General features: G+C 31.7%; 2 protein-coding genes across 2 annotated transcripts; one reads left to right on the top strand and one right to left on the bottom strand.

Annotated features, from left to right (window-relative positions):
- The first annotated feature begins 1,238 nt into the window (after window positions 1-1,238).
- LOC134277287 (TPR repeat-containing protein DDB_G0287407-like) lies at window positions 1,239-17,553 on the top strand. The gene is made up of 18 exons (XM_062759604.1): window positions 1,239-1,432; window positions 1,539-1,730; window positions 2,458-2,642; window positions 2,744-2,854; window positions 3,183-3,300; window positions 3,986-4,081; window positions 4,496-4,607; window positions 4,784-4,912; window positions 5,109-5,129; window positions 7,346-7,461; window positions 14,166-14,271; window positions 14,486-14,604; window positions 14,818-15,024; window positions 15,269-15,481; window positions 15,864-16,052; window positions 16,147-16,295; window positions 16,407-16,479; window positions 17,072-17,553. The coding sequence occupies exons 1-18, from the start codon at window positions 1,391-1,393 to the stop codon at window positions 17,432-17,434; spliced, it is 2,541 nt and encodes an 846-aa protein (XP_062615588.1). The 5' UTR covers window positions 1,239-1,390; the 3' UTR covers window positions 17,435-17,553.
- On the bottom strand, window positions 11,952-13,680 carry LOC134277278 (uncharacterized). The gene is made up of 2 exons (XM_062759592.1): window positions 13,639-13,680; window positions 11,952-13,184 (listed from the first exon to the last, which is right to left on the bottom strand). Exon 2 carries the CDS (start codon window positions 13,158-13,160, stop codon window positions 12,498-12,500), a length of 663 nt encoding a protein of 220 aa, XP_062615576.1. The 5' UTR covers window positions 13,161-13,184; window positions 13,639-13,680; the 3' UTR covers window positions 11,952-12,497.
- Window positions 17,554-18,393: the final 840 nt, after the last annotated feature.

Genomic DNA, 18,393 nt, shown 5'->3' with positions numbered 1-18,393 from the left:
TCTTATCCGCAACTCCTCTCATACCACTGAATGAAATTTGATGAAACTTTCACAGAATCTTTATTACATGTTGCCATTGTGCACCTCCTATTTTACTTTTTGATCCGACACATATTTGAATTTCTTGTCATAAACTACCCCTGGATTGGTCTTTCAGGAGATAAAATAATCTGGGTTGAAAGTATATTAAGGCAATGTGGGTAATTTGGCCATGAATATTTGACTGGATTATAGCCCAGACCACATGACTAGTAATTCAGGGGTCCCAGGTTCAGTCTCCATTCCAGCCATAAATTTTCTCCCTTCCTGCTAAATTATGTAAGCCCATAAACATGAAGTCAAATAATTATAATATTCAAGCTCAAAGTTTGTGGAAAAAAACAGCTAAATACTGAGCAGAGCAAACAAAAATCATCTCTGAAAACAGGGATGGGATGAAATGTCATAGTTGACTGGTAATACTTGCAGTGTGCTCCTTGTCATGACTGGGCAAAAGTAAAAACTCATGCATGCAACTGTACAATTTTCTCTTATTAATATTATTAACAACATTAAATCAAAGTGGTCACACTGAAAAAGTTATCAGGATGAAACAAATAGGTTTAGCTGTTTCCAGTCTAAGAGTTTTTCCATGCAGACAAGGGGTAATTTCCACCACAGTCACAAAACAAAATTCAACCAAGAAACTTCTTTGATGACACACCCACCCCCCAAATAAATAAAAAATAATAAAAGAAACAAAACAAAAACTAAAACATACTCCTCTCTACAACATCTAAATTAAAACATTTCATAAAGGAGGCACTTTTCTTTACTCTTCAGCATCATACCTTACCAGTTTAAAATGAGTTTGCTTTTTCTAGATGGGAGGGGTTTATTAAAAGGTGAATTTTAATTATCTTTGTACTTTACTTATATGCATAGATACCAGAACGGGGGGGGTGCACTGCAAAGAAAGACAAAATATATAGGCATTGAAAATTGGGGTTAACATTTTTTTGTTGGTTTAGCCTCCCCCCCCCCTCTACAATTTTCCCCCACTTTTAACCTGCTTTCATAATATTTTCAATTTATTCTTATAATTTTTTAAATGGTTTCAGCATAAATTTATTATATATTTTTTTGGATAACAAACATTGTTTTAGTAAAAAATGTAGACAAATCATTTCCAGATTATCTTATCCGGAACTGTGAAGACCTATCCTAAGGGTCTAAAATTAAGATTCTTAAGTTATGATCTCATTTGCGCTTTGATAGAATGTCATTGTGCGTTGGTTTGAAAAGTTTAATTTTGACATTGACTGTCTTGGAAAATAAGTAAACAAACTCAAAAATAAAGCAAACATCCTCAAAATGATCGTTAATAGAATTGACAAGGAAGACTGACATCATGTATAGACGATATCGGACGGCAGAAAATCAGGAAAAACGGGTGAATGACCAGTGTTTTGTTCTTGGAAGTATTTAGTATAATTCCTTTTGATTAGATATTGAATATTGGCTTGCTAATCAGACGATTTTTTATTGTTTATTTTAAGGAAAAGGCTAAAGCCAAAGAAATAGTTGATGCCTGCTGGAAACTTGTAGAGGAACAATGCAAAAACAACGAAAAAGTCCGCGCAAGGAATTCTTCAGAGGAAGGTGCAGAGGGTCCATGGAGGATCGTGAGAGTTTTTGTGTCATCAACATTTACTGATTTCTTCTGTGAAAGAGAAGTTTTAGTGAAGAAGGTACAAATATTTCGATTAAATATTATTCCTTTTAATTTAAGAGCTGAAAATCAAGCTGAGAATTAAATTTAGGATATTGCATAAAAAGATATTTTTACTATAAATAGAGGTACTCAGTTTATATTGGAACATTCTTTGGTATATAGCCCAGAATTTTTGTTTGTTTAGATAGGTTAACTTTTGGTTAGTTAGAATAATCTAACTGTGTCTCGGTACAGGCCCTCACCACAGTTAGAATACGTCCCATATACTTGTAATGTAGCAAATCGGAGCGGATCCGCTCCGAAACGATTTTGAAGAATATAAAATTATTTGCACTGGGAATAACTACCAAAATAATCAAAACAAACCTTTTTGAGATTGCTTATGCCTTTTATCCCATAAAATAATCCATATATATACGAAAATCCAATTAATTTTCTCAACGTTTTTCTCTCGATTCAAATTACTACATTCGGAACTCTCTAGATTGTTCCTAGTAAATGCACTATGCGAGTTATCGCCCGTGTTTCTTTCTGCTACATTACGAATACACTGAACGAATTCTATCATTAAACCGGGTCCGTAGGACAATATCATTTTAACGATAGAACATTCTATCTAACTTTTGGTATGCATGTGTAATAAACTCTAAATTTTCTACACACATGTGGGGTAAGAATGAATATATAAGATAAAAATATTGCTAAGTGTATATATTTTTCATTTAATTTTACTTAATGAACAGGTGTTTCCTGAGTTGAGGGAGTGGTGTGAGGAGAGGAACATTCGTCTTGTGGAGTGTGATCTCAGATGGGGGGTACCAAAGGACACTGACTCGGAGGAAACCATTCAGTGTTGTTTGGAGGAGCTAGACTGGTGTCATGCAGAGACTAATGGATGCCCATTCTTTATCAATTTATTGGGTGAAAGGTTATTATTCTTAGCATCATGTGGATTTCATCTTCAGAGGACATTCAGTATTAATCAAATCCCAATGTCCATGACCTACAGCATATGTAATTCACTTGTAGGTATGGCTGGATTCCAGAGGGGAAAGATCTTAGCAACGATTTAAAAGATCTGTATATGTGGGTACCTAACACTTCAATCACTTTCATGGAGATTCTGCATGGAGCGTATAGGTATGAAAAATGTAGCTTGTGAAAAATGATAATTTTAACTTTAGTCACCATCAATTGGTGACTCAGTGTTGTATAGCATATCTGTGTATTTTATATTCTCCCAAAATAAAGTTACTTTGTGTTAAGTGGTAGATTTGGCTAAGTTAATTCAGATTTTTTTTTTGTCAATCTAGATAATGCTACACCTCTTCAAAAATAAAAATCGAAGCTTTGAAGTGAAAGAGCTTTAAAAAGATTTTTTGTACATTTCCTATACATACTTGAGATCACCCTTATAATTACATATCTTGACTGTTTATTAAATTTAATTGATTGTTTTTATTGCTAGGTCATGTAATCCTAATGCAGTGTTTTTCTTCCGTAATTCTGATGTCATAAATGATATTCCAGAAGATTTTCGAAAAAGATTTGTTGACAAGGAAATCTTGAACAAATGTCACTTGAAGGTTTGTCTTCTCTCTAATTTTAAAGTATATATACTTGTAAGAAAATAACAGAAAAAATGGGTTGGTTCTTGTTTGATAAAAGACTTGTGTAATAAAAATTGTGACAGCTATCAAGATTTCCAAAATAATTATTTAAATATAGAAAAAAGTGACAAAATAATTACCGTATAAACTCCGAACACTACGAAAATGAAATGCAAGTACTAGTCCTTTAAAGCAAACTGAATGTAAAAAGTGCTTGGTCAAAAAAATTGCTCAGATCTAGAAGGGATGGAGTGGAATGTCTCTCAGGGTTATTGAATTTCTAGTATGTAAAGTAACCAAAAGTGGACCTTGAAAACCTCCATCCCACTCTAGGAAGCACGGACCCCTTGTAACATGGTTAAAAGAGAGGGACTTTTCCTAGCAGATCAATAATTTTTAAGCTCACCACTTAAGGTATAAAAATAGTATTTATTAAAACTATGTTTTTGTAAACAATGCATGTAATTGTAAAGCATTCATGCAGTCAGATACTTGATGAATGCTTTGACCCCCCCTCCCCCTCCTCACACACACACACACACACAATAAGGGTGTCTGTCCCTTAAAGACTACTCTAATTAAACTAAAACAGACAACAGCTAGATTGAACTAAAACAGACAACAGCTAGATACTATTTTTTCCTCATCTTTTATTTTTCAGGAGTTGAAAAAACAGCTCAAAATCAAATTTCCAAATCAAGTTTTTGATTATGACTGTAAATATAGTGGAGTGTCAGAGAAAGCTGGAAGAAAGAGAGTAAGCTTTTGTTAAATTGTTTTGATATTTTGTAACTATGTTACACAGTTTATATATAGTTTACCATTTCAACCTCCCATTGAATTATGATCTTTTAGTCTTGGAACAAGCATGGTTGAATCATGTACATGTACTTAACTCAAATGTCGAATTCTGGAATACACATACTATGAAAATTTCCAAGAGCATGAGAAATCCCAACCAGTCTTTCTCTTTGTGTTTTAAATTCATTTTCTTGAATCCTTACATATCTTAAAGTATTTAATCACAGTGATATTGTGTTTGAGATTAAAAGAATTAACTACACTACTGTATGTGTAGACTTTTTAAAATGATAAAAGTGATCAATTTTAATATGATAATTTGATCAACAACTTTTTTATTACTATGTTATTGGTGTTTTATTTTATCCAGGTGATACTGGAAGATCTAGACAAATTTGCAGAGAAAACATTAATTTTTTTCAAATCAAGAATTTCACAATTTTATCCAGATTCAAACACAACAAAAACAGAAAATGACAGAGGTATAGATTGGAAAGATCATGCATTTTCTTTATGGCTAAAAAGAAGAAAATGAATTATGAATTTATCAATAAACAATATAACTCCAATCCAATAAAAAAGAAATGGTTGAAATATTTTAATTATGAATAATTATATTTTTAAAAATAACCAATTTTCTTTGTTCTTCTGTCAATAGCTTTGGAGGACCAAGAACAAATTCATTTTATGGAGAGGAAATCCCATTTTGTTATTGGACAGGATGTATTAATTGATAAATTGTTGGCATATGCTAAAGGCGAGGAACTCACTTTGAATAAAATAGAAGGTATTTATTAATAACAATAACAGCTGAATAATACTTAGGCGATGGTTTAGGCTTTCTTCTTATTATTTACTTGTCCATTTTTACTAAAAATTTTTCATCTAAAGAAAAAACGTGTCTATTTATTACTAAATAATATCTTGACATTGTTTTTACATTGTTTTAATTGGCATACTAAGAAGTATATTTTTAATTGTAGGGGAACAAACAGCATTTGTTCGTAAGTATAGATTCTATTTTAAAGTAAAAGAATGAGATAAATTAAACATGTTTTTTTATGTGAAGAAATAATAATAAAGGACATAAAAGAATTTAAAAGATAAGCAATGGACATGTCTCCATGTATCAACTTTAATCTGATATTAAATTGGAATCTAAGAAAAATTACTCGGAGACTTAAAATTTTCAATGGCAACCATTTTTTTTTTAATTAGAAGCCAGCTGGTCCCTAAATTTATAGGTCACTTAGAAGGGTTGCTCAAATATTGGCCTTGGCCAGGGGTAGGGTGAAGATTCATGAAAGTTTTGTATTGGACTTATAGGTACAATATTGTATGCATGTATCAAAATCTGTAAGAATCTCAAATTGATTAATCATACATGTATTAATATGCGAACATCCTCAGGAAAGTTTAAATTTGTACTGCTAGGATGCTTTGGGTGGATGCTCCGACCCGTTTTCCCATTATATGGTTCCAGATGATAGCTCAATGGTCCGAAACATTTGGATGGTTGTCAGCTCCAGTTCTTCTATACCAGTGTGCTTATATTTTGGTTGATTTTTAGAATTCACCGTGCCATAGCGTTACTATGATGCAATTATTCCGTAACGTGTGATGAAACGATTCCTTATGGAGTTTTTACATGGAGATTTGACCAAGGTAAGTTAATGTCATATTTGTATGCCTTAAACGCAAAATAGCCCTAATTGTGTTAGCCGTTGAATTATAGGAATGACACAGGCATCTGCTGACATAACGGACAATGTCCAGTGATGCGCCGTTTTCTTAAACACTTTGCACTTTCATAATAAAGAGGCTTAAAAGTTCAATTTATTCATAGAACTTTTTTCCCAATGAAGGTACAAGATCAGCTACAAGTTTACCATAATGAAAATTCGTTGTTTTTCCATTTCACTCAAGAATTGTGATGAAAATATTTATTTAATCGCTTTTAACATGGGTTTTTAGAAGTAACGTATGATGCAACGATTCCCATCGTCAGTAACGTGCGATGCAACTATTCTTTAATAATCGTATCATTAGACCAATATGTTGGATTTCTTTAATTACTAGGACGCGTTTCAAAGTATAGGACAATAAAATTACCCATTCCTTTCTTTTTATCACAGTATACCAAATGGTTTAGAAAATAAAACTTGACTATAGAACGGCTAAAAGAAAAAAGTAAAGCAAGAATGAAGTCATTTCATCCTCTTACCCAACTCCGAAAAGAAGAAAATTTTCTACCCCATTTAAATCCAAAAATAGACATGCTGATACCCCAAACTGAAACACTGCAAAAAGTCCCCAGTGTGCATTATTATAGAATGATTGGACATTGAGTGAAGCCCATGGTCATGCTTTCAACAATTATTCTCCGAAGTATGAGAGAATACTTTCGAGAACTGCATCACCATCTGTGCATAAGTAACACTCTCAGTCACCTAGCTCCGTTGATGATATATTTCGATTCTTCATCAAGACAACTATCAAAACGATTTGCTGGCCAATGTATTACAAAAGTTAGTCAAAGTTGACTGTCTTCTACAGTCAAGTTTTGCTTTTTTCTAAACCATTTGGTATTCTGTGATAAAAAGAAAGGAATGAGTAATTTTATTACCGTACTTTGAAACGTGTCCTAGTAAAGAAATCCAACATATTGGTCTAATGATACGATTATTAAAGAATAGTTGCATCGCACGTTACTGACGATGGGAATCGTTGCATCATACGTTACTTCTAAAAACCCATGTTAAAAGCGATTAAATAAATATTTTCATCACAATTCTAGAGTGAAATGGAAAAACAACAAATTTTCATTATGGTAAACTTGTAGCTGATCTTGTACCTTGGTTGGGAAAAAAGTTCTATGAATAAATTGAACTTATAAGCCTCTTTATTATGAAAGTGCAAAGTGTTTAAGAAAACGGCGCATCACTGGACATTGTCCGTTATGTCAACAGATGCCTGTGTCATTCCTATAATGCAACGGCTAACACAATTAGGGCTATTTTGCGTTTAAGGCATACACATATGACATTAACTTACTTTAGTCAAATCTCCATGTAAAAACTCCATAAGGAATCGTTTCATCATACGTTACGGAATAATTGCATCATAGTAACGCTATGGCACGGTGGAATTGATAAAACCTTATATTATTCACAAAAAATTCAGTTCAAAGGATTTGATATTTAAATTAAAAAATGCACAGGGGACCCTGAATTCTGGAAATGTGAGGATGGTGACAATTTGATGGTTTGCTTGTCTGGAGCAGTAGGCCAAGGAAAAACATCTTTACTGGCAAAGCTTGTGAAAAGAGCTTTGAAGGTAATGTTAAAACATATTTTTTTTCTCCTTTTAGATAAAAGAGGACAGATTATTTTTCCTCTGCTTATTTGGTCATAAAACCAGCTCAAAATTTGTTACAACCTTTGCTTAACAAACATCAAACTTTCTAATATGGTACCCCTTAGCTACTTTTACAACATTTTTATGCCCTGTCAAAAACATGGTTGATGTGCTTGTCAAATTTTTTATTCTTAGCTATTCAACTGAATCAACATTTTTTTTTTTACTGAGACCTTTTCTGTGATCTTGTCTTCAATTTAAAAAAATAGATATGGAAACAATATTATGGAAAATAAATTTTATTTTATAAAGAATCTTACAATGTATAACTTTCTTATTAAATATCTTTTTATCAATGAAAAAAATTATTTACATTACAAAACATACAACCTGGTTAGGAAATGAAAGGAAACAAAAAAGCTAACCAAAACATGCAATCATCTGCTTCTCATATTCATGCAAGATGAAAAACGTTTTGCTTTTTGCACAATTAGTTATATACATGTATAGGTATCCAAAATCAGTACTCATTGATTTCTTTTTAATTGACTTCACAAAACCTGATGGACATAATGAAAAAATATGAATATTGATATGACTGCCGTCACGAGAAAAGGGCCCTTAAGGTCAAATTTTCATAAATTGACTTTTTTGTAGATTTTGATAGCCGGACTCTTTCTGAATGCAAATATACATAAATTATGAAAATATCTCATTTTTTCAGTATTTTACAAGCATTTTAGTAAGGGCGCACCAAAACAACTTTGACGTTACTCACGGAAAAAGTAATGACGTCGCCTGCGTCTAATTCAATTTCCAAAAAAAAAAAAAAATTACGTTATTTAAGTAACCTCAAACGTTTTGAGGATTACAAACTTGATTAAATATTAATTTTTTTCTTCCAAGCGATTAGTATGTAAATATTCCTAAGGGATTTCGTATATTATTACTATTTTAATTCTATTTTAGAGCATATCTAGTAATTACGTGAAGGGGGATGTGGGTATAGACTCTAGACAGAAATCTAAGAACGGTTTATAATGTATCCAGTAGGAAAAATAATACTTAATTAAACCCACACAAATTATCTTTTTATTCTAAATAATGTAGCTCAATTTATAAAAAAAAAAAAAAATATATAAAGTACTTGTAACATTTAAACATTAAGAGAGAGAGAGAGAGAGATCAGAAGGACACCGCACGCAAAAACGGCAATCGTAACTACTCGGCCATTTGGACCGTGAACGATAAATAATATTTCTCTTTATGCTCTCCAGTGTAATTTAACTAATTTAACAAGTTCACTGAAGTTAGTTTTTTGCACACATCTATAACCTTATGTAGACCATATCACCACAGGCACTTGTATCTGTAATATTTTTTTTACCCATAGTATAATAATAACACTGTGTTATTATTATACTATGGGTAAAAAAAATATTACAGATACAAGTGCCTGTGCATATCACATCCATATAAAAGTAACACAAACACAAAGTTTGATGGATGTATTTGTCATTTACTCTTTCTCGGAAAATGGCCGAGTAGTTACGAATGGCAAAAACGGGACATCCTCATTCGTACGGAAATGGCCCTTAGTTACGATTTGGGACATCTCCTCGCAAAATAGCACATCCATCCCGATATATTTTTTAAGTATAATTTTCGGTTATGAGTCAGCATTCACTCACAAACACACGCACGTAACTTAATTCTCTTTAACTGTTACGATAGGATTAAAAAAAACTGTATTCTCTGTATCGCCGAAAAAATAGAATGAGAAATAAATTCTAATACGCCAAGATATATAAACTTGTTTTAAAAAAAGTTTCATGCAAACTTGTAAAAAAAGTTTATTCCTTTATAACAATTCTGAATTAAAAGAAATATGTTCGCTACTTGCATGAAGCGTATTTTACTTTTTGAATATTTTCAAATGTTTAAAGCAAATTTCCATTATTTATATAATTCATTTTCCTCACCTGTTTTAGTTATGAAGTAGGAACATAATAAAGAGGCAAACAGTAATGTGAAAGGATTGTCTTATAAATGGTTTATAAACTGTACCTATAAAATTGAATCCTTCTTTTAACCTCTTTCTTTTTCAGTAAATCACAATTAAAATCGGTTAAAAATATTTCTTCACATTTCACTTTCTTGTTTTGATTTTCTGTGCCCTGTTTCACTTGAACATAACACATGTATATTTCTTACAAGGAACGCTACTTGGATAAAAAAAAAAGATGTACATGTATTTTGTATAATGTCACCAAAGAGATGGTTATCTGTTCGTTCTTGTCTTTTTTTAATATATGCACACTAAACGATGTTTAACGTTTTTGTGCAAAATTACAATCCCATTACAAGTTTGACGAAATCGATTCGAAACTGAACCTGAATGAAGATATTTTTACGTATTTTTTGGAGGGGGGGGGGGGGGGGGTCAACGGCCATAAAAGGTCATCTATTCATCTTCCTCCGTGACATCGGCTAACCTGACACCTGGGGTTTTCACATTTCAATGAGATTGCATTAACTTATAATAAAATATTACGTCCAACACACGTTTATGGTTTTTGTACGAGGCGGTGCGGTTAAGTATTAATCTACCACTCTAATTTTACACCCTTCTCTTAAATATTTAGGCAAATTAATACTTCTTAGTTATTATTTCAAAACATACTACTTTCTCGATATTTCGAAATTGAATAAAAAAAAAACACCACTTGTTTTTTTTTCCGCCTAGCTGTCCCCACACAGCAAGGGAAAGTCAGGAAAAAAAATCAATTTCCCTCTAAAATTGTAACTAAAAATGGGGGTTTGGCTGTCTAAACTCGAAAATTCCATTGGGGGGGTAGTTTCAGACTCTTTATTGTCTTGTCCTGTAGTGCGCGAATTTGAGTATTCTGCAGCAATAAATGTGGGGGGGGGGGGGGCAACTGGACTTTCAATGTACCCCCTACCCCTGGTACTTGCGAGCGACTATATATACATGTAATAGACAATATTTTTCTTTAACAGCAAGAATATTTGTGTTTGTTTATTATTTCCTTTCTTTAAAGCCATATTAAGATTATGAAATAGACTTAAGTATTTTGATTACAACGGAAGAAATTAATCTCGTTATATGCGGAGTATTTTGGTAAATGTATCAGAGTTGAGACTCAACGTCCAAGATTTCATTAAAAAATGTGCTTAAATTTCATATCATTATTACAATAGTCAGTAAAATATATTTTACATTCATGAAAGTTTTACACGAACCTCTTTTTTCCGCATTTAACATCACCAATGCTTACATTAATTTTATTTTTTTATCTTTCTAAAATTCAGAATTCATTAATTTGTTGTCTAAGGTTTGATGTTAATGTGGCTCACGATTTAAACGTTTTCACAACTTTCGGAAATTACATCCAGAATCACTTGTTTTTCGCTTAATCTATATTGTTTTATTTTTCTTCTGGTTTATAAATATTCTCATTTATAATATCACTGTCGATGTAACATTGTTAATTTCTTTAACATTGAGTATATTTGCTTTAGGGAAAACTCTACGATAGCTGTATTTAATTCTGAAACATATTGCAGTTCAGTTTCGAGTGAGATTCCATTTACCGGAAAAAATTATGAAAATTGAAACAATTTAGCAACTTTTACCGTGTATTTACATGTATTTGATCATTTTAAATTAGTTTTTGAAAAAAAAATTATTTTTAGCAAAGTTGTTATGGCATCCCCACCCTCCGTATTTTTTTTCTCTCCTTAGAATATTAGCATATCCTTAGCATATTCTCTCACTTTTAATTTAGTATAGAATTATTTGTTGCTGTTGTAGAAGGTTTTAATCTCTCAAGTTACAAGTATCTATATCCAATCAAAGAGGAGTTATGTTTTAAACGGTTGTCTTTTTACCGGTATTCGGAGATTTTTTTTTTTGGCCTGGCTACTTATCCCCCCCCCCCCATACACACACAAACACATAAATGAAAATCGACAGTTCATGTGGTCTGGCAATCGGGGTACATCAGTATGATTAACTATGGATTAAAATTAAAATGAATTAACATTTTAAATTATGGTATAAATTTTACAGCAAGAAGTAGCGTTTATAAAGGGTAATACTATGTAAGTAAGATCTTCCGCTCGCTCTCTCTGAAAAAAAGTATACATGTGCAAAATGGAATACACCTTTTTATATTAAAACTTCTTACAATGAATCAGATTTAAGCATGTATATGTAAATTGCTAAAAAAAAAAAAAAAAACCCAAATAAGCAGCATCTTTAAATTAGTCAGGCATATACACTGTTTTTTATGGCTGTTCCTAGCAATGTGCATGTCCAATGTCGCGTATATCAACATCAAGTTAGATACTTAATTAAATAGAATTATGAATCAGTGAATTCACGTACTAAATAGTAAAAAAATTATAATAATATTATATATTTAAAAAATGTCCGTATCAAATACATATAGAATTTTTATAACACTTTGAAATCCAGTTTTATTTCTTGTGTACGAAACGTATTCGACAACATTTACTTCCGTGTTTTCAATACCGCGACTTTGACGTCGTTTTATGAGCATTGTGACGTCAGAAGATAAGGGCCCTTTTCTCATGACGGTAGTCATATGTGTTATTTGATCTTTTTTAACACAATATGCACCTGCTTGCTGATGTGATTCATTGATTCATAGTCATTTGAAAGTGCTGAGTGTTGACCAAAAAAGTCAGAACTTACTATATACAAAATATAAAGTAACTGTAGTGTATATACATGATATATACCATTAAGTATAAATTAAACAAAACCATAGACACCCTCACGCAAATTTAAACTTTGTGAATAATAAGATATGTACAATTTGCATATGCAGGGACTTATAATATACACATGTATCCCTTTTATGTGATATGAAAAAAATTATCACAGAAAAATCCTATGCTCAGGGAACAGTTTAATTTGAAAATAAATCCCTTCACTTGTTCAGTGTTAATGATTATATACAAAGACATCATACTGAAGTAACTAAAGTGCTCCAAGTTGTGGCATTGCTAGTCAAATTCATGACTGCATTTTCCATTTGATAAATGTCTTTAAAATTGTCTTGGTAAAGCTCTGTTTGCAAAAATATACTGCCCAGAAGGATCAGAGTGATACCAATAAGCTCACAAATCAACAGCACTCGCTTCCAATGGTTAGGCTTATTAGCGCAACACAATCGAAGTTCTATGAATATTATAATAGCTATCAATGATCCTTCCGCTAAGGCATACCAGGCTTTCACCAACTGTATGTAGGCAATCAGATCAGTTGATTTCACTGCCACAATTACAGCTAGGACTATTTGAGGAAGATCTTCAAACCAGGTACAGATGAAAGAGAAGACGGAAATAGCATTCTTGACATCTTCATAGGATTTGCTCAAGTTTTCTTGCTTTCTCTTTTTGTAAATTTTTATACAAAATACAATTAAAGTGGAAAAGAACATAACAGTACCAAAGATTGCAAATCCCAGGATTGCCCACTGAAGCTTTACTGCCTGGATGATGCTTTGTTGATCTGTATGTTGCAATTCTATGTAAAAGTCCCAATCCAGCCCTAAATCTACTACTTCCAGTAGCCATCTTACAACAGCATATAGGATGATGAAAGAATTTCTGCATGACTTGTCCATCTTTTAGAATATGTTGTTTGTCTTCTGAAATATAGAGAATGGTTTACACATCAGGGCATATGTAAACACATAAATAAGAAACATCAAGTTTGCAAAAAAAAGTTGTTGGTTTTTTTTTTTTAAGAAAATGTACAGAATATAGTTTTATTTTTTGTATTTTCAGACGATACCCTAACACAATTGGACATTTTCTATAGGAAAATGTCATGAATGGACAGTTATATAGATATCATAATAAGATATGGGATAATAAACACATGAAACTGATGTAGTTATTGCATAGTCAACTATAGTGATTATATTAATCACAATGTATTATTGAGCACTCTTTTTTTTAAATTATAACATTCACTCTAATGAACAAGCAATAAAATTTGGTTAAGATCCCAGAATACAGTAATAACTTGGTACTGACAAAAAATGTTTCTCCCTGTAAACATGGTAAAGAAAGAAAATCTTGACTTCTCTGAGTACTCACATTTGCACCCTTCTGTGTAAACAACTTCCTTTATGAATCTCGATCCCGATCAAAAATCATAAGCGCATCATCTCGGGCCCGAGTATTTATTTAGAAAATATAGAATTACGATAAATTAATTATTTCCAATGCATGTGCATATATAGTACATTTACCTATAAAAAGTGAGATGTTTACATAAGAATAAATAAGCATGATAACCGGATTTAAAAGTGTGTAAGCTACCTACATGTTTACATATCATTGGATGTCAATAAATGACAATATATACAGGAACAGTGACTGGATATTCTGAAAGATTATATTCGCATTATCATTATTTTAATTTTGCACAATATTGTGACTTAATTAGAGCAGATGCTTACATATACAACAGTTTATATTTATATTATTATATTTGATTGAGTTAAATTCAAGGACTTAGTTTAAAATCCAGAGATATAGGTATACAATTTCGTTGGTAGCTAAAAATTGTGAAAATAATGGGTACATGCATGTAACATTATTTCATTCTCTTTAATTTGTAGGTGGGATTGAAAGTATTTTACCATTTTGTTGGTATTTCTGAAAATAGTGTTCAGAAAAATATTTTACTGAAGCGATTGGCAGAATTCCTCAAAGGAGAACAAATAGGTATTAACAATGATATTATCTGATTTTTTTTTTCTCAGACTGCATTTAACGGATTCTCTTACAATTGATCTTAATATTTAATAATTTCTTTGTCATTGAACTATGTACAGCAGTTGAAAAGAAATACGATAATCATTTTGCCCCCCCCCCCCCCCAAATGTTTTGCTGTATTTTAAAAGCTGAGAAATGATTTAAACCTTTCTTTTAAATAAAGATATTCCAGAGGACACCAGTGATGTTACAGAGTTCTGTATGAAAGTAATTAAAGAAGAGTTTGCGAAACTGCGACAAAAAGAAAATCAAATATTGATTGTTTTGGATGGTATGAACGAAGTGGGTAATCATGTCTGTATTTGAATTAATATGATTTTCAATTGCATTATGTAGTCTAAAATCAAATTGCAAATACACAGTGAGTTTTATTCTTCCTGTTCAAGTAATCAACAATTGTTTTTCCTCGCAAGAAATCTGATTTTAAGTATCGCATTTTATATTTTAAAAGAAGCAGTGAAACTAATTTTTTTTTGACTTTTCATATTTATAAAGTTAGCAGATCGAGACCAGTACAAACATTTAAGTTGGTTGCCTCCTCGTTTTCCCGGTAATGTTCGAGCCATTGTTTCTACATCCAGTGATCACTTACCCACACTCCATCGATTGAAGGAACACACATGTTTCCTCATAAATATTCCTCAGTTGAAAAAATCAGAAGCCAAAGAAATCATCGCTCAATATCTTATCATGTTTAATAAGGTAAGCTTTGATTTATGCGATCTTTTATTAATTAGCTACATATATGAATACTTAAAATTAAATAGAAATTTTGTATCATCTATGAACAGAGTTTTGGAGAAAAAGAAAAACTTAAATAGATTCTTGGCTTGTTAGAGACACAAGATTTTTTTGTACGTCGTTAATAACTTTAAATTATTTCAAATACTAGTATTTACACATCATCAACACAAAATTAATGTATGCTCTTCATTTTTCTCCGCAGAAACTTGACAACGATCAAATGGATATAATTTTGTCTAAACCCAGCTCATTAAATCCACTTTGGCTGACCCTTCTAGCAGAACAGTTGAGGACATTTGGAGATTTCCGAACCCTGAATCAGCACATACAGTCACTATCTGACTCTGTGGATGGACTTCTTGAGGGTATTCTTAGAGATCTAGTCGCAAATGACGATAGTGGGAAAATGGAAAAGGTCTTATACTAATACTTTGTTTTGTTGAATCGATTATTTTTAATCTCTGTTAGGTTAAAACTGTTTGTTTGGTAGTCCTTTTGCATGTTGGTTCAGCTTGTTGTTTGGTTGTCTGTTTCAATATTTCCTCAAAATTTTAAGTATGTTTTGTGCCGTGTTAGAAAGAGCATATTTGAAATAAAGTTGCATGCTATTATTTATAGGTAAAATCTATTTAAAAGATGCCTGAAATGTGAAGGCTTTATAGAATTCTGTTATTCGCGCGATGTATAATAATACCTCGATGAAGAATATGATACTGTGGATAATATAATACATATGATAATATGATTATGTATTATACCACTGTGATGGATAATATTATACCTTTCACATCTTTTAGGCATTGAGTATTCTAGCCTTAACGCAGGGGTTGCCTGAAATCGACATGCAGAATATTCTTGGGGATATGGATATACAAGAACCAATTCCTGCGTTGTATTGGTCTAAAATACGTAGAGCTCTCAAGCCTTTCACATACATGGCCGGTGTGGACAGGAACATTAGATTCATTCATGGGGCATTTTATGAGGTAGATAAGCTGAAGAAATTTTCAATTATGTTTTTCAAAAGGAACCAAGCATGATTTACATGTATTCTGAAGTTTAAAATACTTCTTTTTTTAGAACATAGAAAAACTGTATCTGAATGATAAAAAGGCACAGATCATGTACCATACTGTCATAGTTGATTATCTCATGTCCTGGTGTGCCAATAATGTCGTTAAAAGACTGAAGGTGCCATTTCATTGTCAACGTGCAGAATTATATGATAAGTATGTTTTGTCTATTGCTCTTCTAATTAATTTATTGAGTGACTTGTTTTATTAGTACATGTATATGAATATATAGGAGCAAGAATATTAAGAGAACATGTTCATTGATAGATTGGTTGATTTCATCCACCATTCAGAGAGTGCTGCGATGTTAGGTGACTACATGAGAAGTATGTATTTACAGGTGAGATTTTCGTTTTTTTTCTTTTACTGAAAAATATACCTAAAAAATAACACGTTTAAAGAAAAGGCGATTTCTTATAATTATGGTTTAATATTTTTAAATTGATTCCATCAAGCTTTCTCAGCATACTTAAGATATAGACTTAAGTGAGCTTTTCTGACTTATTTTACCGATGTCTCGTAGTGACTACTTTGTCCCAAAAGGGTGATGTAATCGAAAATGATAATTAAAGCTGAACAAAAAATATATTTAGACACTCTAGCTTTCTCATTTCGATGGAAAAGTCTTATTTCCTCAGAGTCAGAGGTTTCTAATTTTGACTTGGAAAAGTAACTAAATTATAGTCGCTACTGTTTGATAGAAAAAGAAACCTATCTAAACAATATACACCACTGAAATAGTTGTAGAACTCAAGAAGGGATTTCTTATATCATAAATATTATAATATTTAAATTCGTCATAGTATTGTGACCAAAATGATCGATGTAATAATTTGACCTTTTGTTTTAAAAGATTTGAATGTGATATAATTCATGTTTTAAAAGCAGGAATCTCAAATTCTATAATTAAAATTTTATTTTCTGACCGATAGTCGGCACGCTGTATGCAAATAGCAGATCCGGTGTTAAAGGTCACGATGCCAGTAGTTCTATGTCGAGGATGTTCCAATGCCTACAGAGGATTCAAAGCAAAACACTTTCCGCTAAATAAAGACGCATGCGTCATTTGTGGCACTCATGTTTTTGGACACAAAGTTTCGGAGGCGTATCTCTGCTTACGACATTCCCAAGGTCAAAGTAAATTGCTAGGTAAATGTCGCCTTTGTGATATGGCAATCCGAAAAGACGAAAATGGCAAAATAGCCGATTTCATGGGGTGTCCTGGAAAGTTGTGTATGCATTGTTCAAGTGGAATCGGAGCCAAGCGATGTTCTTACATAGGAAAAAGAATATAAACTTTATTAAATATTAGCTTTTTTCCATTTTGACCATATCAGACTATGATATCACTGTTCTATTTTAATTAAAACTCTACTCTTGCTTCTCACTGTGTTTTAAAGCTACAGTTGCTTTAAAAAATCGTACAGTAGCTGGGCACAGATTTTACAGGAAACACAACAGCTTGTCATATACGTATGACTTTTAAACATTAGAAGATTTGTAATGTTTATATGTACAATTTACAAATGTGCAATTCTAGTATTTTTCTTTTAAACTCTCCTATCATATTCAACTGCTATAATTGTTTATACATGATTAGGCTATTAATCATGTGATCCGTCCATTTTTTGATAGTTTACTTTTCTAATCAATTCAAGTTTGTGCAATACAGAATGGTATTTTTGAAGTACCATTATTTTTACTTATGTGAAAAAATCTGAAAATTTACTTCAGTTAAGAGCCTGTCATCAAATACTTTTTTAACTTTGTATTTTTTTTCTGAAGTATTTTATTTTTATATTCTATAGATCTATACTATAATCATTATTTAATGTTTTAACTTATTATTTTAAATGTTTAATATTATTAAACAGTGGAAAATTGAGTTTTTTCCTTATTCTTCCTACTGCGTAGATACTACCAAGATGCTGTCCAATTTGTAAGATTATCTTCTAGCAGATGGTATCTGCCTTATAAATCACCTTTAATGTTATAAGTCTGTTCAATCCATATTCATATTGTATACTTCTTTGTATATTTTGAATAAAATACTTCTTAAACTTATGTTACAAGTCTGGGGTAAAATTTTGAGAAAAATATCTCCGAAGAAGTCTCATATACGTGTATTACGTTCTTACAAAAGAAAACACAATTTACTTATGAAACACAGAATGTGTGTGAACAACATCTGAAACAAAGGATATAGTAGACTTAGTCTGTAATCACTTTATTGAAAAACCATGTCTATGGTAAG

Source organism: Saccostrea cucullata, unplaced genomic scaffold (genome assembly GCF_032062105.1).
Source record: "Saccostrea cucullata isolate Sc308-1 unplaced genomic scaffold, CSIRO_AGI_Scuc_v1 ctg373, whole genome shotgun sequence".
Taxonomy (NCBI): Eukaryota; Metazoa; Mollusca; class Bivalvia; order Ostreida; family Ostreidae; genus Saccostrea; species Saccostrea cuccullata.
This window is presented reverse-complemented; position numbering and strand designations above follow the sequence as displayed.

What these genes read in the sequence shown, in the direction of transcription:
- LOC134277287 (XM_062759604.1), top strand. Translation starts at nt 1,391, where the DNA reads ATGTATAGACGATATCGGACGGCAGAAAATCAGGAAAAACGG. An exon ending in CCTCAAAGGAGAACAAATAG is followed by an intron (nt 14,272 to 14,485) that starts GTATTAACAATG and finishes TTTTAAATAAAG; the next exon opens with ATATTCCAGAGGACACCAGT. An exon ending in ATCTTATCATGTTTAATAAG is followed by an intron (nt 15,025 to 15,268) that starts GTAAGCTTTGAT and finishes TTTTCTCCGCAG; the next exon opens with AAACTTGACAACGATCAAAT.
- LOC134277278 (XM_062759592.1), bottom strand. Translation starts at nt 13,160, where the DNA reads ATGGACAAGTCATGCAGAAATTCTTTCATCATCCTATATGCTGTTGTA.